At 41.7% G+C, this 24,474-nt stretch overlaps 2 protein-coding genes across 3 annotated transcripts in view; both read left to right on the top strand.

Moving 5' to 3' along the window:
- The first annotated feature begins 328 nt into the window (after positions 1 to 328).
- LOC128415783 (uncharacterized) lies at positions 329 to 13,859 on the top strand. The gene is made up of 6 exons (XM_053392477.1): positions 329 to 558; positions 2,987 to 4,468; positions 7,138 to 7,243; positions 9,661 to 9,787; positions 10,164 to 10,194; positions 12,228 to 13,859. Exons 1-6 carry the CDS (start codon positions 456 to 458, stop codon positions 13,610 to 13,612), a joined length of 3,234 nt encoding a protein of 1,077 aa, XP_053248452.1. The 5' UTR covers positions 329 to 455; the 3' UTR covers positions 13,613 to 13,859.
- Positions 13,860 to 18,582: 4,723 nt separating this feature from the next.
- RNF11 (ring finger protein 11) overlaps positions 18,583 to 24,474 on the top strand; it is a 35,697-nt gene continuing 29,805 nt past the window's right edge. Inside the window, exon 1 of one of the 2 annotated variants that reach the window (XM_053392475.1) lies at positions 18,583 to 19,352. In XM_053392475.1, coding sequence (XP_053248450.1) covers positions 19,230 to 19,352 — 123 coding nt within the window. In that variant the 5' untranslated portion in view covers positions 18,583 to 19,229. The remainder of the gene's footprint in view (positions 19,353 to 24,474) is intronic. The other variant, XM_053392476.1, reaches the window with a different exon arrangement.

Raw genomic sequence — 24,474 nt, 5'->3', positions numbered from 1 at the left:
GCCATTCATCTTTCCCTGCCACCTTATTCTCTTCACAGATTCCCAGGTACTCACACAGAGGAATAATACATTGTAGGTGAGGCAGTTGCTTCTGTATTTCCATATAGAGATTTTCCATCCTATCAGCGTCTCCACTGATTATTACAGCCCGATGAATTCAAGTGTGTTTGGGAGTTGCAAAGGCTCCCCTATAGATCTGTGTGATAAAAGCTCTAGAAAAGGCTGCTCCCTTTAGGGTGGTCTGTAGCAGCAGTAAACTGGTAATGAAAATATTAACGAGAGACTTGATCACTTCTTTTGAGCCAAGCACAACATAACCATAACAGCTGCAGGCTCCAACTGTTTTCAACTGTCAGGCCCTGCTCATACTGTTCCATTCCAACAATCACAGCAGCGATGACTGTGGAACATACCATTTACAACAACTCTACCTCTACACCAGCCAGGAGGAAGCCATGCTGAGCACCAGATCCCTTATGGCTACACTGCTGGTTCTGGTGCCAGTCACAGGGTCTCCTGTTCTGGGCCATCTGCTTGTCCTTTGGGAAGTGTGGCCAGGTGAGAAACTAGGGGGCTCTTTCCTTCCCCACCCTGTCCCTGGTATTTGAAAGGAAAACATGGGAAGACTGTGTGGTATGGGCTTGAAGTTATGGGTAGCATTTATTTGGTGGGGCTGAGGTTTTAGTTCCCTGCCCTCAATGCAATAAGCATGGCAGGGGTATATATTGACTTCAATACCTTCACCAAGTTTCATAGGCACTGCCATTTCCCAACAATATAAATCTAGAGTCACTCTCTGACTTTCAAACCTGAGAATTAAAGGAAACTTTATATTTCAGACATAACAAAAATCATTATAGGTTAGATACAACTGCCAGACCCACGGTGGAATTCAAATAGATACAAAGTCAAATCTGAATTAAACAAACAAGAAAAAAACCAATAGTAATTCTGAGATGCCTCAAATGAATCTATATTAAATTTCCAGCGTGTTTATCCTTTCTATTTCCTACCAAATAGGGAACTGCTGGCAGTTCCAGTCTCCTTATAGGCAGGCCTTCCTCTTGATTTGGGTATATTTTAATGGCTGCTGTGATAGCTGATTAGAAATATAATTTATTGTAACTTCCCTCAGCGTCTAACCCATGGGTAGGCAAACTAAGGCTCGCGGGCCGGATCAGGCCCAATTGCCTTCTGGATCTGGTCTGCAGATGGTCCAGGGATCGCTGCAGGGATCGCCAGCACACATACTTTCCCTCTCCCTCACATGGCGGGAGTGGCGGTGCCTCCTCCCTCCCTCCTCCTGACTTCTTCCCGCACTGCCTAGAAGAGGAAGGGGGCTGGGCTTTGTTGGTGCCAGCAGCAACAGTGCTCGAGTGGCTGCCATTTTAACCAGCCCCTCTCCGGAGCCCTTTCACGCGCCGCTCATCATCCCTCCACCGCCACCAGCCCCTGCCGCTCGCAAAACACAGGTAAGCAGCCACTGGAGCTCATGGTACTCTTGCACCCCCCCAAAATATAATCTGGCCCCCCACAGGGTCTGAGGGACAGTGGACTGGCCCCCTGCTGAAAAAGTTTGCTGACCCCTGGTCTAACCTGTGGCACTCCAGATGTTGTTGGATTACAATGCCCATCATCCCAGGCCATTGTCTGTGATTGGCTGAGACTGATGGGAGTTGGAGTCCATCAACAGCAGGAGGACCACTGCCTAAGGCTATAATCCTGGTGCCACTTAGTTGGGAGTGAATTACATTGAATTCAATAGGAATTACTTCTGAGCAGACATGACTTGGATTGCACTGGGCCATGGGGTTGCACCAAGGGGTGTGGCAGATTGGTGGTCACGATGCCTCGCTACTTCCCCAGCTCCAGCAGCATGGTAAGCTGTAGCAATGCTTCTTTTAGCAGGGGGGCTCTGCCTCACCACATGCACCATTAGTGGTTACTGGTCTTATTGGTAAAAGGGATGCTGAGGGGAAAAGTCCCCCTTTTTGCATAGCATTTAAAACAGGAGCTTCATGGAGACCCTGTCTAGGCACCGTGTCTCTGTGTCAAGCTAGAGTATGATGTATGACAAAGAGAGACAGAAGGCATGTGGCTTTTACAGTTATGACAATCCTAGTCCTTATCAGTTGTTGTTGTTGTCGTTTTAGTTTTTTATTTATACTTTTCAAATTTATACATTTCATTAGTTTTACAATCAATTTGACATTCCAAAATTTGACTTCTTTCCCCCTCTTTCTGTGGTTTTAAAATTTTTTTTCTTAATATCTTATACATATCCAAGTTAATTTAACTTACTCATTTAATTATCTCCTGTAAATATATACTCTTATAAAACTGCAGGTTATGACACTAATCTTGCTAATGTTTTTTATCTGTTTACAATTTATCTGTAAATATTCAACAAACCATTTCCATTCTTTTATAAAAAGTTTGTTATCTTGATTTCTTATTCTTCTGGTAAGTTTCACCATTTCTGCATATTCCATAAGTTTTTGTATCCATTCTTCCTTTACTAGGACTCCTGCTTCTTTCCACTTATAGGCAAGTAACATTATTGCTGCTGCAGTAGCAAACATATATAAATTTCTATACAATTTAGGTAGTTTTGTCCCTATAATTCCTAAAAGAAAAGCTTCTGGTTTTTTTTAAATATAAAAGTTATTTTTAACATCCTTTTCAATTTATTATATATCATTTCCCAGTAAGCGTTAACCTTACTACAAAACCCCCACATATGAACTAGTCCTTAGCAGTTGTGATGATGTTACATAATGCCACTATAAATTTATGAAAGTCTGCCATACTGTAACGTTCTGTCACTGTACTGAGGGAGTTATTGATAAACCCTATTCTAAAAAACTGTGCACTGGCAAAATTAGCTTTATACGTAACTGAGCTTTATTTAGCCTTATAATAACTAGAACTTGGTGCAGCTTAAAATATTTCAATTAAATTAATGATGTTGTTTGCTTCGTTGCAGGACATGTACTAGAGTATCAACAAGTATCAGTACCAGCGGCAAAAAATTGTTCATGCAAAACATCAGTAAATGTGATCTTAGACCAGTCAACGCAGAAAAGGGGCATCAGAAATTACAGCAGCTTCAGAACAAATTTGAAAACATCTAGGAAGAATGCTTACAGGAACTATCAGCATAAAATGTTGCTAAAATATGTAATATTATATAAAAGAAATCCATATCCAATTACAGATGGAAATATAAGTGTACACATGTCAAGAAAACATCTAGGAAGAAGTGAACTAATTCTGAGAAGAAGAAAATATTTAAGACACATACTCAGGAATATTCTGAACAGAAAATGTGGTGGTTATGAAGTAAAAGTGAATTGGCACAGTATTTTGAATGGTGCTAGAAAGAAATCTGAAACTAAAAGAAAGGAGCAATTGCAAATCACATACTTTGAAAATAGGCACAAACCCATAGGAGCCGGGTCACTATTGGGTTATATAGCATGTCAAACAAATATGATGTTAAACGTTGAAGAAGCATATTTCCAAAAAGATCAGGAAGGTTTAGAAAGTATGGTGATAAAGTTAGTAAAACCACAGATACCAAGAGGAAAAGTGCTTACTGAAGCTGAGGTACTACAAAAGAAAAAATCTAAGAATAACAGTAATAGAATATTCACTTCTGTCAAAGAAAGAGTCTTTTCTAAAGAGAACACAAATATTTACAATAAAGAACAATTCAGAATGACTGATGGGAAGAAAGTATTAAATGGAGAATGGAGCAGCCCATATATGGGATTTAAAAAATACGGTCAGTTCTCAAGTTTTCAGCGGTGGACAAGCTTTGCTATCAGAGAAAATATCAAGTTGCAAAAATGGAAAACAAGAACTAAAAATTCTGTGAATGTAAATGAGAAGTTTCCATTTATACATGCATTAACTTACCAAAGAAGTAGTGCCAGCAAACAGAAAATATTCTCAGCACGTGAACCTGTAATGCCCAACATTCAACAAATAAAGGAGTCTGCATTTCAAATAAAAATGTACAGAAGCAAAAAATTAATAAAATTAGCCAAGTGGCTCAGAGCTAAAGAAAATAAATCTGGGGGAAATGGAATAGAAGTTTTATCAACAATTTACTATGTGCAGCCTTCCTTAATAAGTCCTACCTTCCCAGCCATTAAAACTGCTGTGGGTGTGAAGAATGAAGTATTTACTTCAGAAATGGATGAAGCAAAGGCATCAGTCTACATCACAAAAGTGCTGAAATATCTCATGCAACCCTCAAAGAGAATAAAAAAGAAATACTTGAGTGTTGCTCATAAGGGATTTAGAATTTTGCCTCTAAAAGCACTCATGGTAAGAAAGCATCTTGATACGGAAGAGAGTTTACCAATCTTGTTATATCTCTTTAAACACATTTTTAAAGGTCCATCGGTTATTGGAAGAACGAAACGATCAGCAAAAGCAGAAACGGTACCAATATCTGTAGGTAGGTTTACGCTGCTGTTATTTATGCTATAATTTACATGTAAAATAGAGTTAAGGCTATAACATTTAATTGATAGCAAGCTTGGGAGTTAGGAATCTGTGAGTCCAGATGTTGCTGGACTGCTGCTCCCATCATTGCTAACCATTGACCATGCTGGCTGGCACTAATGGATGTTGCAATCTACTCCTTAGTTAGAGGCATAGCTTAAAATGGATCCTGGTTTTTAAAAGCGTCCCTGAGTAATTGGGCAATGTATTCCCCCCCAAAAAAAATGTTAAACATTTTTAATATGAGTTCTTTTACAAAAGTGAAGATGGCAGACACCACTTTAGAAAGGTCATTCCCTCTTACACAGGAAGTGCCTCTTTTGAGATGGTACTGCAGAATATGTATCCATTATCCAAAACACTAAGGCATGGGCGTAGTCAAGGCGGGGGACTTCACAAATATTATTGAAAATCATTGAAAGTACTCCATTATCTGAGGTTCTGCCGTCACCCCCCAGCAGAAGCCTGCCCCTCCTATTTAGCGGTATTTTACCTGTGACTTCCCAAGAAAAGCCCAACAACTTTGGCTGCCCCCCCCCAACAAAAATCATGGCAATGCTCTTGCACTAAGGAAGCATTTTTTGCTTCATAATAAATGTTTAATAATGCAAACTTATGCAGATTTAATAGATTAATAAATTAAAACCAGCTTGATTGATCAGCTGAGATTTCTTTAAACATAGGACAGTCCTACAAACCATGTTTGCTTTATATTAAAAATATTTTTATTTGGGGAAGTGAAGCCAAAGTTGTGAAAGGCTCGTCTGGCCCCTTATTAACCTTCATATATTTAGGGAAGGATGTCATACTTCCAACAGGTTTTAAGTATTGAAAAGTTATCTTCTCTGACTGCTGGTCTTGCTGAGGCTGCTGCCTTTGTTGTTGGTTTTGCTCACTTTTGTCCTTGTTTTGCTCTGGCAGTGCTAAATTAATGTTAAGTTTGTTTTCATTGTTTTGCTGTTTTTTTAAATATTGCCTTGAGGACTCTTCTTAGTTGGGAAATGTCTTGCAAATGTTAACACAAATAAAAAATAAATATAAATAAGAATTGTATTCAAGGATTTCTAGTCTGACACCAAATTCTAAACATCTGTGCTTTCTCTTTTTGGCATATCAGTAAATTGTTACATACTGTATATGAAGTTGCATAACTATAAGAGTTAGTGTGCCCCATACTGCTGATGGAGCTAGATTGTGGCCTGAGTAATAGAGCTTGTATAATCTTGGACGCCTTGGAAGATTCTGTAAGGCTGATATCACTCAAAACGGAAGGAACATAATATTGAGCCTTGCAATTTCTGAGTTCCTTGCTGATTACAGGGCCCTGTTTATGGATTTCTGCTACAGACCTTAGCCTTAGTCTCTGAAGTTCTAGCTACTGATATGATAGACTTGCTGGAGATGGAGTAGACAAACATCATCATCATCATTTCATTCATGAAGCACTTCCCATGAGTCATCCTGCAATGGCAAGCCATCTTGCCTTGAGTGATTCTGTACTTTTTTTTACAATCCATAAGTGTTTTATTGGTAATATCTTAATCCTTGTTAGATAGACAGCCCTGCAATCTGGCAGAAACACGGAAACATATCCTTAATTAATTTTCTATTCTCCTGCTCACTATGTTGTGTCACCTTGGGAAGTGCTGGTTCTGTTATGTGCCTAAACAACCTAGTTCTGTTTGTCAGTGAGATGGCAATAATTTGTTGTTGGCATCTGTCTGCCTTGAGAGACAATGGAGTGTGCCTCCGTGGGTGAAGTCAAACCACTGTATTAGCAGCACCAAAGTGACCTCCCTGGGGTGCAAGCTTGAGCAGTGTGTATGGAGGTCCTGGGCTGTCCAGATGGCAAGACCCCACTCTTAGCCTTGCTGATGTGGTTCAAAAGAAAGCAGAGCAATACATTTGTCGCCAGCATGCATTCTGTCATATTGGCAAAACAATCTATGCCAAATGTATTAAAGTACTGTAGAGGCTGATTTTGAAAATTGTTGAAAAAATACAGCTAGATCTAATACTACTTTTAAATACTCATCTATGTTTTAAACAGAATTTTAAAAGGCCAATGCTGACCAAAGACTCACTGTCTATTTTTCTATCCTATGGGCAGAGAGACAAATTACAGAATGAAATGTATAAAGTAATCTGTCTCTTGGCCCATAGGGGAAAAATAGATTGTTGTAAAGTAGTGATGATGGTAATTTAAAGCAGAGGAAACAGCCCAGGAGGAAGGGAGTAAGAGACCCTTCTCTTCCCATTTTTTCCCCTCCTTTCAGCCCTAGATGTATGGCAGAATTTCTGCTAGATGGGTTTATTTCTGGTACTGGAGTCAAAAGGTTAAAAACACAACTTTGTGAAGGGATTGTTATGGTCAAAAGTGAAGGACAGGGAGAGAGGTCAGCACCCATATCCCACCTACTTTTAATTGCCCTACATCACTCTGCTTTGCAGCTGTGTAAGGGACCTGCGTTCAGTATCATGGATATGCTGTTATAAATGTCTAATTAGCTTTGCACATTCTGGTTTGTGACAGAAGAAGTGTAATTTTTTAAAGAAGAAACACCCACAAGTAAATGTTGAGTACATACTATTAACTTTCAAAATATTTTTTTTTCTATTTAGATGTTTTGACGCATGTAACTTCTGCCCTTATAGCATGTGCCACTATTTTTGGACTAGCTCTGTTTATTTTGGCATTAGCAGCAGGTTACCTGTACTATAATAGAAGGTAGGTTTAAAGGTTTTAGTAGTTCATCTTGTTATATATATTCTAAACAATGTATCTTAAAAATCCCAAAGATCTGAAAGGCACTAAATGTTTTAAGACATAAATAAATAAAAAATAGAGTAATAAAATTAAAATGTACCAAAAAGACCACAGCGTCGCCACGAATAAAGTCTCTCTGGGGTAAGTATTCCACAACCAGGGTGCCACCACTGAAAAGGCTCTCACTCTAGCAGCCACTCTCTGCACCATGTTTGGTGGTGGTATATTGAGAAGGGCATCAAAATATGTTCTTAAAGTCGAGGCGGTTTTATGTGAGGAGGTGATCCTTCAGGTAAACTTACTGCAAGTTGTTTAGGCCTTTTAAAAGTTCATATGGACTGGAAATGGACTGGAAGGACTGACATAATATAATCATACCAGACAGTCACAATTAACAATCCTGCTGTACTGTTTCCACGATAGGGATGTGTGGGGCTTAGGGCAAGGACTGGTTGAGTATCGCACCTATTACATCTCCATGAACTGGGGAATTTTTATTATTGACGGATTGATTGCATTTATATACTGCCCTTCTGCCAAGGCACCCAAAAGGACTTACAATTTTAAGCTACTAAGACAAATAAATTATATAACGTGGAAATTTTACCCAGGTGGGGAGATGGACCGTCCAATTGGAGCAGGACTTGATTTTGCCTTTGCCTCCCTCCATCTCCACAGGGTAGGTGGTACATACCCTCCAACATTTCTCCAATGAAAATAGGGACATCCCATTCCATAATGATAATTTTACTATTTATACCCCACACATCTTACTGGGTTGCCCCAACATATATGAAAACACAATAAAACATTAAGCATTAAAAAAACTTTCCTATACAGGATTGTCTTCAGATGACTTGGGAGTTGGACAATTCCATACCCTCCAACTTTTCTCCAATGAAAATATGGACATCCTAGGGAAAAGCAGGACATTCCTGGATCAAATCAGAAACTAGGACGCCTTCTCTAAATCAGGGATGTCCCTGGAAAATAGGGACACTTGGAGAGTCTGATGGTGTCCCTTAACCTTGTGGGAGGGGGCAAGGAGGGGACAGTGTGACTGGGAAAGGGCCACAAGCACAATGTTTTATGGAGAGCCGCTTTGACTATGAGCATACCAAACATTTTAAGTCCCAGGTGGAGAAATATGATTATGGCTCCCCTCCTCTCTGCAAGAAGATGGTGCACATCTGCCAACCAGATCCAAATAAGCCTGGGATTACATTCCCTGTTACAGGACAATATACATTTGTGTAATTTGGGGTTCTGCAATTTACCAGAGCCAGTGCCTTGTGGTGGTGGTCTCTATTCCTTCCCTCTGCAATGTTGCCAGCTGCCTTTTGAATACAGGTGCACTGCAGTGGGGGCTTGTCCTCCTCCTCTTGCCCCCACCTGCCTTGGAGCCACAAAAGAGCTCCCATGTTAATGCATAGGTATTGCCCAGCCACTGCTCAGCTGGCATTCAGGACTCACTAGAAGGCCATGGAACTAGCAGCCATGGCACTGCATTAAGATACAGCACCCCCAAAGTATGGTTATACCACTTTGTGAGTTTTAAATTACAAGTGGTATAAAAATATTTTAAATAAACAAATAGCTTTGATCTCAGCAGCCCCATTGACTTAATTAGATATTGCCTTTGTCTCGTGGTGCTATGATGAGGGTTACCACTCTGAAGCTAAACACCTTTAATAGAAATGTGTCCCACTGAAGTCCTCCTACTTGATATATTTGGGGGGGGTTCATAAATTAAAAAGTGCAAAAATGGTTATTACAGTAAATTCAACTAAATAGAATCCCAGAATTGTTCCTTAATCAGTTTTCTTGATCATTGTACAAGTTATTCATCTTTATCAAAATCATTTTTGCAATACCGCTTTTAAAGAGATTGATTTATTGCATAGTCTCTACTTCTTTTTCACCATTCAGGTCAGCTAAAAATTGCCAAGTGTTTTTTCATCCATCTATACCAAGGCTGGGGAAACCTTTTCATCCTGAGGGCCACACACCAGTGTGGATGGGGCTAGAGATAAAAGGAAGTGGAGCAACAGATATAAATTTTACCCATGAGCACATACCACTTTGTAATCTCTATCCAGAAAAGCAAGGGGCATCATTGGAGTTCAAGAGCACATTCCAGCCAGTCAAAAACACTTGGAGTCATTGAGGGGCGTGGCCTGTGGAGAGTTTCTGAAGGCCAGGTAGAGAGGAATAGAGGACCACATTCAGCTCCTAGGCCTTAGGGTTCCCACCTCTGAAATATACCAGCGAAGCATTTTTAAAAACCTAGCTATTTAATTTTATTACATGTTAGTTCTTTAGATTCATGATCTATCTCAAAGAGAACCATAATATTTATGTATTAAAATGCATTTCAGGCAATTTGTTCCATTTCTTGAAGCTGGTTTGAAAGGCGAAGAATCCAAAAAGGAATGGAAACACACTGCTTCTCAGTGTTGTCCGCCTATTTCTCTTTCGCAGAATTTTCATTTTGGACACCCACAGGTAAAATATAATAATGGAAAATGAACTGTTAATATATGTGGCATTTTTACACTGGTAATATTTTGAGGCCAAATTAATACCTTAACCCTAAACACATTTGACCTAGTTTAGCAAGGGAGGTCTTTCTGCAAGATGGCAACTCTGAGCCATAGGAAACCAAGTACATTGGAGCAGAAGTCTCAGTAGGTGAGTTTTGGCAGAACAGGGGCTGGAGCAGGGACAGATCCACTAGGACAGGAATACAGAGGCTTCCTGAGTCTGTTACAAGCCAGCTATAAACCAAGCAAGTTACAGTTGAAAGTACTTTATTTTATATCATTTTTGAATATAATAATCATGGTGCTTTGATGATAATCTTTCCATTTATGTCTCACAGGAATCAAGGAAGAATCAAATATTGGCAACAGGTATTAAAACTTTTCTTAAGAGTGCAGTTTGAGAATTTGTTATACTACTGACATCGCTTGTAAAATAAAACAAAGTAGAAATCATGTAAACTATTAACTATGTGAAAAGGCATGTTTCCTACTATCAGTTGTCTATTTTTAAAGACTAGAAAAATTAGATTCAGGCAAAACATTTTGTGAAAAGGCTCTTGGTAACAATGTGATATACCCCTACATACAATAATATTGTCTGACTGAGGATGCTTAGGCCAGGAAATAAATGTAGGGCAGGAAATAAATGTAACGTAAACAAATAGATGAAACAAACAGATGAAGTCATCATACCATGTTGTATTGTCCATCCACAAGAAAGGGCTCTTACACAGAGACCATATTGTCTAAAGTGCATGGGTTTCCTTATGAGGAACATCTAATCTTGATCTCTTCACAAAAAAGTGCCAAAAGGAATAAAACAACACTTTCTCTCATTAATACTCAGAACCCACAGTTCCTTTTACAGCTGCATTCTGTTTGTATAAATTTAACACTTAAAATATAAGTTTGCAGTATGGAAGAGGATACAAAAAAACCCATAACAGATTCTAGCTCTTCTGGTCACTTTCAGTTACCATATAGTGAAAATGGTGCTTTTCAGACACACACTGTATGTGCTTTTGAAAAGCTGGCCAATAATCATTATTCTTTAATAAGAGAGTCTTCAATACATCTACCCTAAACTCCAACTTGCAAATTAGAACCAACTTTTAAAATTTTGTCCTATATGGCTTTCTCCTTTTCTTTTCTCTGTCACCTTTCTCTTTCAGCTACTTTTATTCGTCCCATTTCTCTTTTGCCTGACAAATGTAATGAATTGTGATGCAACCTTGGTGCCACCTACCTAAGTTTGGGGTGCGTTTGCCATTCTGACTCACCACAGCTAGGCAAATCTCTATTATGGCCTTGCTACTTTGTTTCATGGCAAGAATCAGTTGAATTGCTTTTGTTGCTTTATTCTTTACTTTTTAAATGTTTTGATGCCCTTTTATGCTTGTGCATGTTTTCTTATCTACTGCGAGGACCCTTTCAAGGGGCTGAAGATGTGAGATACAAATAATTCAAGAATACACAAAAAAATTAGTAATTAGTTACACCACAGGAAAAATATCACATATGCATGGGAGTAGCCAGGGGGGGCAGGGAGGGGGCAGCTGCCCCCCTGAATCAATAAAAATAAATAAAAATACATAGCAAACTGAGGTTCTTTCCCCTGAACAAAAGGCCTGCCCCCCCATATAAATCCTGGCTACGTACATGCACATGTGTAGAAGGAACTCTGAACTCATATGCGTGTATAAAATACACTAAAATCACTGAAAATCAGGCATCTGTAAGCAGCACTCCAGTTCGCAGAATCTGCTTCTCCTTGACCTTTACTATCTCCCTTCCCTTGTGTCACAGCCCTCTCCATTCATCAGGTTCCCCCATCTCTTGAGGGAGTCATTTTAGAGGTGTCATGGGGCTGCCAGTGAAAGGTAAAGGTAAAGGGACCCCTGACCATTAGGTCCAGTCGTGACCGACTCTGGGGTTGCGGCGCTCATCTCGCTTTATTGGCCGAGGGAGCCGGCGTTTTCCCACAGACAGCTTCCAGGTCATGTGGCCAGCATGACTAATTCACTTCTGGCAAACCAGAGCAGCGCACGGAAACGCCGTTTACCTTCCCACTGGAGCGGTACCTATTTATCTACTTGCACTTTGACATGCTTTTGAACTGCTAGGTTGGCAGAAGCTGGGACCGAGCAATGGGAGCTCACCCCGTCGTGGGGATTTGAACCGCTGACCTTCTGATCGGCAAGTCCTAGGCTCTGTGGTTTAACCCACAGCGCCACCTGCATCCCTGCCATTGAAAGGAAGGGCTGGTAAAGACAGCTTCTGCTCATCCCCTTCCTCAGACAGATCTTTGGTTCCAACTCATTTTATCTAATATAAATTTATGATATGGTTACATTTTTTAAATCATGCACTTCTAATGAACAATGTGATCCTTTTCATTGCAGCTACTAAAACATGTTCCAAAGAGGAATTTGTTATTATGAAGGAAATATATGGCAGCTCTGATACAGAAGGCAGTTCAGAAATATCATGTAGAGGTTTGACTATAAGATCCAGAGCGATTGTGCTTCCGTCTCGGTCCAGTGACAGCATACAATCATTATTTGATGTACGTGATGATGTCTCTTCCCAACAATCCGTGAACATGGAAAATGGTTCCAGCACTGTGCCCCCCAAAAACAATCTGGTTCCTGTTCCACAACAGCCAGATAATCAAGAGCAGAGTACCTCTAATGATGTGTCACCACAACTGAAGAAAACAAGTATTTCAAAATCAAAATCCGACAATGATCTCACAAGATCTAGTAAAGTATTGCAAGGAGTTCAGCCAGACCATTCTTTATATGATGTCAAAGAACCAAGTACCTCAAAGGATGTGACACTAAAGAAACCAACCATCTCAGAGCCAAAACCTGACAATGATCTCACAAGATCTAGTAAAGTATTGGAAGGAATCCAGCCAGACCATTGTTTATATGATGTCAAAGAACCAAGTACCTCAAAGGATGTGACACTAAAGAAACCAACCATCTCAGAGCCAAAACCTGACAGTGCTATCACAGAGCCTACCAAAGCATCACAAACAGGCCAGACACAGGCAATTCTGAAGTCAGAGCCTGGCAATGCTACCACAGGGCCTTCTTCTACCGAAGCATCACAAACAGGCCAGACACAGGCGATTCTGAAGTCAGAACCTGGCAATGCTGCCACAGGGCCTTCTTCTACCGAAGCATCACAAACAGGCCAGACACAGGCAATTCTGAAGTCAGAACCTGGCAATGCTGCCACAGGGCCTTCTTCTACCGAAGCATCACAAACAGGCCAGACACAGGCGATTCTGAAGTCAGAACCTGGCAATGCTACCACAGGGCCTTCCTCTACTGAAGCATCACAAACAGGCCAGACACAGGCAATTCTGAAGTCAGAACCTGACAGTGCTATCACAGGTCCTTTATCAACTGAAGTATCACAAGCAGGCCAGACACAGGCAATTTCTAACACAGGACTTGACAATGCTGTCATAGGGATTTTCTCCACTACAGTATCACAGGTAGACCAGGCACTGGCAATTTCAATGTCAGAAACTGACAGTGGTGTCATAGGGCTTTACTCTACCACAGTATCACAAGTAGACCAAGCAGTGATAATTTCGAAGCCAGTACTTGACAATGCTATCACAGGGCCCTTCTCCACTGAAATATCACAATCAGACCAGACGCAGAATATTTTAAAGTCAGAACCTGACAATGCTATCATGCCACCTTCTTCGACCACAGTATCACAAGTGGACCAGCCATTGACCAAGATTTCTACAGTGCAAAATCCATGATCGGTATTTTACATCTTGGTGAATAATTTTAACTCTTCTCACAAATGTTGATGGTTCTGTTTCCCACCAAACAAATTCTTTGAATATGCTTACATGAAACATGGAGAAATTACAATCTGAGTTTTGTGATGAAAAAGCAGTTGAATAGTAGTAATGTGTCTTAAGATTTTTTTAAAAAAAATGTATACGTACTGGGCAACATAAATTCTGAATTATTTTTTTCAGAAATTAAAACTGACTAAACATATTGGAAGTCATTTTAATTTAGGTGAGAGATGGCAGACATTTTTGTATTCAGGTTGTTGTGTGGACAGCATGTCGGAAAGGGCCATCACTCAGTGGCAGAGCTTCCAGTGTTCCTAAAAAGATAAAGGTAAAGGACCCCTGACAGTTAAGTCCAGTCACAAATGACTCTGGGGTTGCGGCGCTCATCTCGCTTTACTGGCCGAGGGAGCTGGTGTTTATCCACAGACAGTTTTTCCGGGTCATGTGGCCAGCATGACTAAGCCGCTTTTGGCGAAACCAGAGCAGCACACAGAAACGCTGTTTACCTTCCCGCCAGAGCAGTACCTATTTATCTACTTACACTTTGGGTGTGCTTTTGAGCTGCTAGGTTGGCAGGAGCAGGGACCGAGCAATGGGAGCTCACCCCGTCGAAGGGATTCAAACTGCCTACCTTCCGATTGGCAAGGCTCCATGGTTTACACCACAGTGCCACCCGCGTCCCTCCCAGTGTTCCTAGTATGGACATAATTTGGGTTTTCCCTTCTCAGATCAAGATAGAGATGGCTGTGAATAGACAAATACTTACAGTGACATAAATTAAATTTCAAAACCTTAGCAGAACAAATCCCATTTTCCTCTGGAGGAATGTTATTTAACAGACCATGTTTATGATTAAACCATTCAGATTTTAGTAGGAAAATCTAAAAATCACGTAGCATTTATGAGAACAACTTAGACCGTTTCTGCTGCTTTTCCATAAATTATTGCAATAATCTTTGCATGCAAAAACCTTGCAAAGTAGGCCTAATTGCAGGGGGAGATGTAACAGCATACAGTGGGGAGGTTCAAAAAGTATCTACATGGTGCTTAGAGAATAACTTGCACCTAAATATTAGTGAGACAAAGGTGTTGGACTTCCAGAAGAGAGGGGAACCTGCCCCGTTGTATATCAGGGGGGGGGCTGTGTGGGGAGAGTCTCCTTTAAATTCCTGGGAGTCTACCTTAGCGAGGACCTCACTTGGAAAATCAGCATAACTCAGGTGGTCAGAAAGGCCCAACAGAGACTCCATTTCCTCAGGGTCTTGCGAAAGTAATGTTAAACAACAGCTGATGAACTCCTTCTACCGGTCCACAATAGAAAGTGTCCTTTCATATTGTATCACACTGTGGTATGCTGGCCTGACAGCCACGGACAGAAAGTCTCTACAGAGGGTGGTGAAGCATGCTGTAGCACATGATATCATGGGCTGTCCCTTGAGTCCGCTAGATGACATCACAAGGGATCGTTGCCTTAGGAGAGCGAGAAAAATTCTCAGGGATGACTCACACCCCGGCCATCACCTCTTTAATCTTCTACCCTTGGGCAGGAGATATAGAAGTATAATCAGCTGTACCAACAGGCTAAAAAATAGCTTCTATCCGTGGGCTGTTAGGCTGTTGAATGGAAAATAACATAGCGAAATTGATTTGCGAGGTGGTGTGTTGTTCGATAAGAGATTGAGTGTTTGGGGGGGGCGGGAAGGCTCATTTAATTTCATTGTACACAGGCTGTACAATGACAATGAAGGTGTTATTATTTTAGTATTGTCATATTGGAAATATACTGAGAGAGAATAGTGACTTGCTTAAAGCTACCTAGGAAGTTCAAGGCCACCAGGACGAGGCCATGAGACATGAACCAGTGGCATTCTGGTTCAAAACACACTCTGGTTCAAAACACAAATCATGATGGTACATCAACTTACGGTATGTGTGGCAGCAGTGGCCCAGTGGAAGTCTGGTGCTGGCAAATTGCTGCTGCTCCACTGGTTGCACATGGTCTGAGAACTTTATTTTTGCTTCAGTGCTTCTTTTCTCACTGTTGTTTTTGTGTGTGTGTCTCTTTCCCTTTCCTTGGTGAATCAGATACCTGTGTATGATACTGTGCCATCTTTACCTGTGCTGTTCATTACATAGAATTTTCACAAGGTCACTGCGATACTTGTTGAAGTTCAACAATTACTCATGTTTTTGAGTTAATATTTTTGTGGTCACCATGTTAAATTGACACAAGGGGGGAGAATATTGTGTTCCTACTGACATTGGTAGGGTTGTGCATTCCATCTATGTTGTAACTTGTGGTGCAAAGTGCTGTCGAGTTTTGTTGTGCTAGCCTTCGTACACAGTGCCATATCATAGCCATACGAAGTAATCAAATGGATTACTGAAATCTTGCCCTCTCACATGGGGAGTAGAAAATGTATATATTCAGCTGGATAGGGGATCTGTGATCAGATGGAGGCCTGTCAAGCCTCTTGCAGGGTAGACTTTTAATTCTTGGAGATTGCGGGGCTGATGGAGAGGGTAAGACAACCCACAGCAGCCCTAAGAACCACCTTGGCAACAAACTAGCAATGTTGAATCTCAGCATGGTGATCTCCCTTCATCCTGTGATCTCTGAACAGGCCCCTTGTCTTTTGTCTCATCCTGTGATCTCTGATGAACGAACAGGCCCCTTGTCTTTTGTCACTTCTCAGACAGTTCCTTTCTTCTAGACAGTCAGTCTGAAACTTTGAAAACATACTGCAGGCAAAATATGATTCCCTTCTCCTTAAAATTGCTTATAAATATATTTGATGGGGCTTAAGGTGGCCTTTTGCTATAGTCTCAGAATTGATCTATAAAGAGTAGACACAATTTTGAATTCCAGTCTTTTTACTACCTGGCTTATGGTAGTAGAAATATGGGTGGGTTATTTTTTAGCATGACATAACCTGTCCTTATTTTGCATATGACTGGTACTAATATCTCCACTGAGATGACCAGCTTAAGTTTTTATGCTACTTTTTTTCTATCTGGTCTCAAGCAGCCTACTTCCAAATCGAACTGAACTGAAGCCATTTTTGAAATCCTACTAGCAATAGTGAAGTGGATTGCCTCCCAGTTTCAAAGATAGTAGCCAGCCTGCTAAATGTCTACTAACACCTACTCCAGGGAATAGAGTTTTAGACTCTTCGGAAACCCACTGTGAATACTTTGCAAGGCACTTCAAGGCTAAAGTCACCTCTATAGCAATATTGATGCTATATCTACTGCAGTCTCCACTGAGGTGCAATGTCTGTTGTAGCATTATGGGATCAGTTTTGGTGGATGCAGCCTACCGGTGCAGATAAGGTGCTTAGGACAATGTGGCAGATGTGTCTTCTTGCCCCTTGCCCCTTTGCCTTGCTAGAACTTGCTGAAATGGTATAACCAGATGAGTCTAGGGGTAAATCCATGTATCCTTGCAGGAGAGAGTGGTCCTGGCCATCCTGAAAGAGGCGGTGATCTGACCACTGGCTTATGACAGTCCAGAGGCCTGGGTGAATAAGAATGTTTTTGCTTGGTGTTTAAAAACAGTGCTGCTGCTAGGCCTCCCTCCCTGGGGGCAGCATTCCATAAACAGAGACCCACTACTGAGAAGGCCCGTCCTTGTGTTCCCACCCTCTGCACCTCCCTTAGAGGGGGCACAAGGAGAAGGGCCTCAGGTAAAGAACGCAGGGTTCAGGTTGGTTCATGTGAGAGAGGCTATCCTTCAGGTGCTGTGGTCGTGAGTCACATAAGGCTTTATAGGTCAAAACCACCCCAATTTCTGCTGAGTGGTGCACTTCAGGGATTCTAGGCATTTACCCAGGGTTTGTGTTTCCTTTGGGAATAAGACACAGTGGAGACTGGCATCTTTATGATATATGGTTTATTTGTACATATATACAACTTAAACCCAGATGAAGGGCTAATTTGTGAGAATTCACATTCCAAGCAGGTCTGGCCTTCGTAAGTGCAGCATTTGATTCAAAGAACAGCAAAAAGCCTTGCTCTGTGTATCGCTTCTCCTGTCATTCCCAGATCACATGGAGTTCTGCCCCTCCTTCTCCTCCCTGCTTACAGACTCAAGAACCTCCTTCAGAGCCAATATCATTCAGAGTTGAAACTCTAAACTTGGCCTTTGCCTTTGGCCACTAGCACCCAGCAAAGAGGTCCTACTCTCCCTCACCTGGCAGAGGGCAGTTTTGCCCTCTGATGGTTTGGTCCACTATTAATGGCCCATCCAGCTAGCTCTGCAGAGCTGCCTTGGCTCGTTAGCATAACTAAATCCAGAAGGTGTCCGTGTCTGGCAAAGTTTAACCAAACCTTGATTAATTCTGACTTTTACTAAATTCAGGAATTATGGAGAAGATCTGGCACTCAGCCATTTAGGGAAATCTGCTCCCTGCCAACCTACAACAATACAGTATTAACAAAGCTGGAGAATAATTTCTGGTGTCTCACAATTTTTTTTTGTTATAAACACTAGTGTTTTTTAATAGTTAATACAAAACCATTGTTGTCTCTTGGTTTTATGCTCGCTATTACCAGTCTGAATTAGAATATGCACCCCACCTAACAACACAGTGGGAGAAATCAACACTTGCCAGCGCATTGGGGAAGTAGCCAACATATTAACGCTGTCATCTCCAACATACTTATCCGGCAGCAAGTCTTCGGGATTTCTCAGGAAGTATATACATAGGATCGGGCTCCCTACAGTTGCCCTGAATTAAAACGACAGTCTTAACGGAGAAAGGTTGCCAGCTGCTTCTTATTTGAGGGGATGCAACGTTACACCTTCCAGACAAAAGTCCTACAGCTGTGTCGGGAGGGTGGGGAGGCCCTCCTTTTAGAACGAAACGCGTAATCTGACGGGAACTTAATACGGGAAGCATATCGGGACAAAATGCCTCCTTTGGCGAAGGGAAAAAGCCGCCGGTTTCAACGCCGCCGCAGATCCTGAAGGTGCTTGTTTCTCCCTTGGCTCGGAGGGGAAGGTGGGGGCCAGGCGCGCAGCGAGAGAAGCCGGGCCTGTAGACATCAGGGCGAGAGGAGGAAGGAGGGGAGGGGAGGAGGAGGAGCTCCGGAGCGAGAGAGGCCTGCCTGACAAAAGCTCAGTGCGCAGAAGGCTGGTGACCAGGAAGAAGAACCGCGCTTGGGGCTGAGGGAGGAGACGCGCTCTGTGTATATACCTGGACGCCGCCGACGCCGCTTCCCCTGCCCGTTCCCCCGCCGGAGGGCTAAGCAAGCCCCTTGCCGAGGCCCTGATGGCGGCCGAGGGCTAAGACCGCTCTCCCTTCCCTTCCCAACCCCGCTGCCATTTCTCCGCCGGAGTGCGGCGAGGAAGAGGGGGAGGCGGGCGGGCAGGCAGGCAGCGGGTCCCTGGGGCGAGCCGACTCGGGGCTAAGCTGCTTATGCAGGCTGGCAGGCTGGCATGAGCTTCCTGAGCTGGGCTCCTGCTGCTGCTGCTGAGGGGAGGCCGGAGGAAAGCCGTCGCCCGGAGCTGCCATTGTGTCTCTGAGGAGGAGGAGGAGGAGAAGACCCCCCCCACTTCCCTTTGGGGAAGATGGGGAATTGCCTGAAATCCCCCACCTCGGATGACATCTCCCTGCTGCACGAGTCCCAGTCGGACAGGGCCAGCTATGGGGATGGGACTGAGCCGGATCAGGAGCCGCCGCCGCCATATCAGGTACCGTGTGTTGGGTGGTGAGGAGAAGGGCAGGGGGGAAACACAACACATTGAGAGGAGGTGGGGGTCGTCGTGAGAACGGCTGCGCGTGTCAGACGGGCAAACCCGGGGCTGGGGTTGCGGGGTGAGGAAGGAGAGGAATTTAAAAGGTGGACGGGAAGGATACAAAAAAAAAACCCCCAAAACACAGGACAACCTGGTGGGGTGAGGCTTCATTTATTGATATTTGTGTGGATGTACACAGTTTTGTTGGGGGTGTTGTTGTTTTGTTTTTTTAATGAAAATCCCTCATACTTGTGTCATTTATGCAGCGGCTAGGAATCGATATTGACCAAAATACTTATACCTCATGAGTTGCATGTCAGAAATTGGGGGCCTCTCATCTGCTCCCACCTTACCCACCCCAGTGCTTATTCTACTCCTGAGGTTTGAAATTTGACAACTGGCCAGACCTCTCTCGAAGCTGAACCTCTTGCTTTCAGCCTGATGGGGGAGACTTTCTTTGTTTCTGATTCTGTGCCTCTCTTGTCTGATTTTCAGCGTTAAAATGCTGCTGTGTTTGTCTTTTAATATGCCGAGCTCCCTTTTTAAAAGGCAGATATATAGAAAACAGCTTTCAGAAGTGAGCTTGGAACACTGTACTAGGCAAAATATAAATAACGGCAACAAAAATAAAACAGAACTACATCTTGGGTTGAATAAAACAGATTGTAACCATTTCTACTTGGAAGCAAGCTCCAAATTTCAGTGGGGATTACCTCTGTGTAAGCATGTTTCACACCTAATTGATGACACTGTTTTTCTGGACCTGATAATTTAATTATGACATTTTAAAATTACGATTTCAGATATAGTCTCTTCATTTAGGCCACAGAACAGGGGTTCTAGTTTTTCAGCTTGTGCAGCTTCCTTTGTTTCTTCATGCGGTGACATCACTGTCTGGTGTTGTTCTTGTCTCATTACCTTGTTAAGGCGAAGACTGTACATACACACACACACACACACACACACACACACTATCTTTGTCTCAGTTTCTTTATTCTGCCTTTCATTATATGCAAAAGCAGTAACTCCAATCATTAATTTTGAACTTTCTTATGGCAGTAGATCCTATTTCTCCCAAGTGTGATTGACAGCAGGCCAGGGCAATGACATTTTCCTCCTGGGTGTTTCTCTTATTCTCTTTCCCTTGTGTCCTCTCTGGTATGAATTTGCAAGTTTTAGAATTGGGATTATTAGCTTTTTATTGTTTTTCACTAATATTTTTGCTGATGTCAAAATATATGAAGAAATTTTAATCTGTATTTGCGTTCATTTTATAACCAGAAAAACACACTTGTTTTTGTTTTGGAGAAACAATAAATTATTTTTGTCTCATTGATTTACATCTAACAGTGTATTAATCTAGATTTATTCCTTGGTATTAGAACAGCTGTAAACAGAATGAAGTATTTTATGAAGATATAAGGCTTGGATTCTAAGCAATTATATTTCCATATTTTATTTAAGATAAAGGAAGTCTTGATTCTTCCCCCCCCCATCACTTTATTTTTTACAGGATATGAGATGTTTTCTTAGCAAGCACTGAATCTTGAAATGTGACTTGCACCCTCATCTCAAACATAAGCCTGGTAAGCTTAGCACATTAAATCATAGATAAAAACAAACAATGGTTTAATGTAAAAAAGCAAGGTGCACACGGCTCAAAAGTTCTCCCTTTGCTTGTCCGCTGCTGACCCATTGGAAAACAAGACAGTCTGGCTTGTTGTGACGTGTGAATCTTGGCTTACTTTACTTCTCAATTATGTGTTTGGGGAAAACAAACCACAGACCCATGTTCAGGCATCACAGCAAGCCAGAGAGTCACTTGTTTCCTGGTGATACAGCAGGAGTGGAGCCATGTTCAAAATTCCCCAGGAATTTTTTGCGCTTGGCTTTCAGCCACTTGCGACCAAGTGAAGATGCCTGGGCACCAGGATGGCGCCCAATATCTCCACCATCTGGCAGGCTGGTGCACAGCAGTGGGGTTTTTTGCTGCCATGCTATGGCGCAAGTCACCTTGTTCACACCATAGTGCTTCAGCGAAAGGGCAGTCTCTTCTTCTGCAAGCCAGCTGATTTGTGCAATTGCGTAGCAGCAGAAGACTGCATCTTTTGTAGAGCATTATGTACCACTCCACATTTTTCCATCTATGTGAGGCAGGGCTGGCGTCCTGCTACAAGCAGCTGTGCTGAGCCCAGCTTGGAGGCCAGCTGCTCACCTGCCTGCTTGCCCCATCGCCTGATCCCTGTGGCGGGGCTGCACTGGTCCCTGCTGCTCTCACTCCTCCTGCTTGCGCAGCCTGCTTTCACTTGGGAAAGCCAAGACTTGGAGCTGTTCAAGCTGATGGAGGAGGTCCTGCAAAACTTTAACTCCTGATGTTTGGACAGGAGCAGTGAACAACACTATAGTTAACTGTTGTAGTTTTTCTTCACTTACCCCACCCCACTGCCCTGCTCAGTTGTGAAGAATATTCTTACGTTAAGAATGGTCCAAGCGACCATTAAGAAAAAGGGACAGGAATAGGCCAATATATATGTGGCTCAAGTGACTTTTCTTCTTTAAGTTCTCAAAGTTCTTATCCTAGTTCAAGGTTGTCATCTGCACTAGCCAGATGTTTAACTGATAATCAACCACAGTCAGTTCATCATTTGAAAAATAAGACTTTAGAGCCATCTTGCCCCAAAATGGCAACTAGACATTCAATTTTGGCGACTGTAACCTTGATTAAAGGTGCCATTTGGTCCCTAGCTTATATATCTGTGTTTCAAACATTGGAGTGGAGCAAGAATTTTTAAAGCATACTGCACATTCACATTAAACCATATTTTGTTTTTAACTGTGATTTTAATGTGACATGTAGACCAGGCCATTTGAACTCCCATTGAGTTCAATGAGATACATTTCCAACTGAAGTATGCATGCATATGATTGCAGCCTTGGTATTTTGGAATGAGGTTTGATAGAATGCTGCTCCTAAAAACACTAGCAGTCATCCAGTGAAGTTATATCTGCACGTACAAGAGACTGTTCATTTGGCGTTTTTCATTTTTACCTTGGGTGCATCCATGTATCTGGCATGCACATTAATCAGGATCACATTCACAACTATCATGTTGCAAGGACTTACTTCCATGTATTTAATATCAGGATGTAAAGTCATTCAAAATATTCAAATAATTCATAGTTAACAAGATTACAGGAAGTATTTAATTTATATCGGTCACCTACAGGTGTTTTAGATGATAATTATAGGTTGGCTCTGATGATTGTTTGGACGATTCAAAAGAAGAGAATGCAGGGATGTTATAGAAGGATCACCAATATCTGAATCTTGTGCGTAACTTTGCACACTTTTGGGAAGTAGATGGCACTGAAAACAGTGAGACTTTTTCTTTCTGAGTATTATTATATAAGGCTGCTTTTTCTATTACTTGGGTGTACTGTATATTCCATTGAACTCAGTAGGTTATCTCAATAAACATGAATAGGATAGGCTCTGCACAGTTGCAATTATGTGCACTTATTTAGGATTTTGTCTAATTGAAGTCAGTGAAACTTACTTTTAGGTAAAGATGCATAAGTAGAAGGCTGCAGTCTTAACATACTTAAAGTAAAGGTAAAAGTACCCCTGACCATTAGGTCCAGTCGTGACGACTCTGGGGTTGCGGCGCTCATCTCGCTCTATGGGCTGAGGGAGCCGGCGTTTGTCCGCAGACAGCTTCCAGGTCATGTGGCCAGCATGACTAAGCCGCTTCTGGCGAACCAGAGCAATGCACGGAAATGCCGTTTACCTTCCCGCCAGAGCTGTACCTATTTATCTACTTGCACTTTGATGTGCTTTCGAACTGCTAGGTTGGCAGGAGCAGGGACCAAGCAACAGGAGCTCACCCCGTCGCGGGGATTTCGAAGCGCCGACCTTCTGATCGGCAAGTCCTAGGCTCAGTGGTTTAACCCACAGCGCCACCCGCGTCCCTCTTAACATACTTACTAAAGCGTAAATATGATTGAACTCAGTGGATAGTTTGGAGTGAATATTCTTAAGCTGCAATTCTGTATCCACTTATCTCTACTACCCCTCCTTTATCCCCTCATATACCCCAATTATACACTGACTATATAGGTCATAAACTCTCACACTAATGGAACAGAAGGAGGTGAGGCAGGAAAGAGTTAATGTATTCTGTTATATACCACACTTAGCAACTGCTGGCAGAAAATATTTGTCTGCTACCATTTTATTTTGCTCATGTTTCCCATTATATTCCCCCTAATTTGTAGTAATAATTGGTGAGCATATATTTCCACAACTATTATACTTATTATATTTCATATCATTCTTAGTGGCAAACTTTTGTGTATATACAAAGGATATTTATATATAACACTGGTGAATAAAGGAATACAGTAATTTACTACAGTTTCACGACAACAATATGTCTCTTACCTTTTCATTTGTCTATAAGGAAATAGTTTCCAACCAGTGCTTTTCTAAACTAATTCCAAATTACTTATCTTTTTTTTAAAAAAATCTATTCTGATTGAGTTGAACTTTTTCCTTTGAGGTTTGTGTGCATGCTTGTGTATTCACATGCACCATTTTGGCGTTCCCTCTTATTCACATTTATTTGGAAGTAATTTAAATTTTCAAGTAAATGTGGTTACAAAGAGTAATAATCCCAAAGGATTATTTTATGGTTCCTTTAAGTGCTAAGCAATTGTAAAGGAAATCATGTTTCTTAGCCTGATACAGATGGCTGTTTGTGAGCTCTGTATGAATGGAAAGATGAGACACAAATGTTTTACTAAACTAATAAAAGTTATCCAACAACCTAGAAATAGTTTTTGATTAGTTTCAGGTGTAACAGTAAAGCTACATAAAGACTTGGGATTTTGAAGGAATTGGAAAAAGAACTCCTCCCATCATACTAAATGTTGGGGTGAAGTATGATGACATGAGCTAGCTTGTATAGCGTGATTCCAAACCAAAATATCTCCTGGGACAATACTATAATAATGATATTTTGTCATGTCAGGTTCCTACTGAGTCATTGGAGATGATATGGGTATTGGGAAAAGCTGA

Source organism: Podarcis raffonei, chromosome 6 (assembly GCF_027172205.1).
Source record: "Podarcis raffonei isolate rPodRaf1 chromosome 6, rPodRaf1.pri, whole genome shotgun sequence".
Taxonomy (NCBI): Eukaryota; Metazoa; Chordata; class Lepidosauria; order Squamata; family Lacertidae; genus Podarcis; species Podarcis raffonei.
Note: the sequence above shows the minus strand (reverse complement) of the source record. Positions and strands in the feature narration are given on the sequence as shown.

Coding starts and splice junctions, on each gene's coding strand:
- LOC128415783 (XM_053392477.1), top strand. CDS start 456: ATGCTGAGCACCAGATCCCTTATGGCTACACTGCTGGTTCTGGTGCCA. Junction 4,469..7,137: donor AACGGTACCAATATCTGTAG/GTAGGTTTACGC, acceptor TTTTCTATTTAG/ATGTTTTGACGCATGTAACT. Junction 7,244..9,660: donor TACCTGTACTATAATAGAAG/GTAGGTTTAAAG, acceptor AATGCATTTCAG/GCAATTTGTTCCATTTCTTG.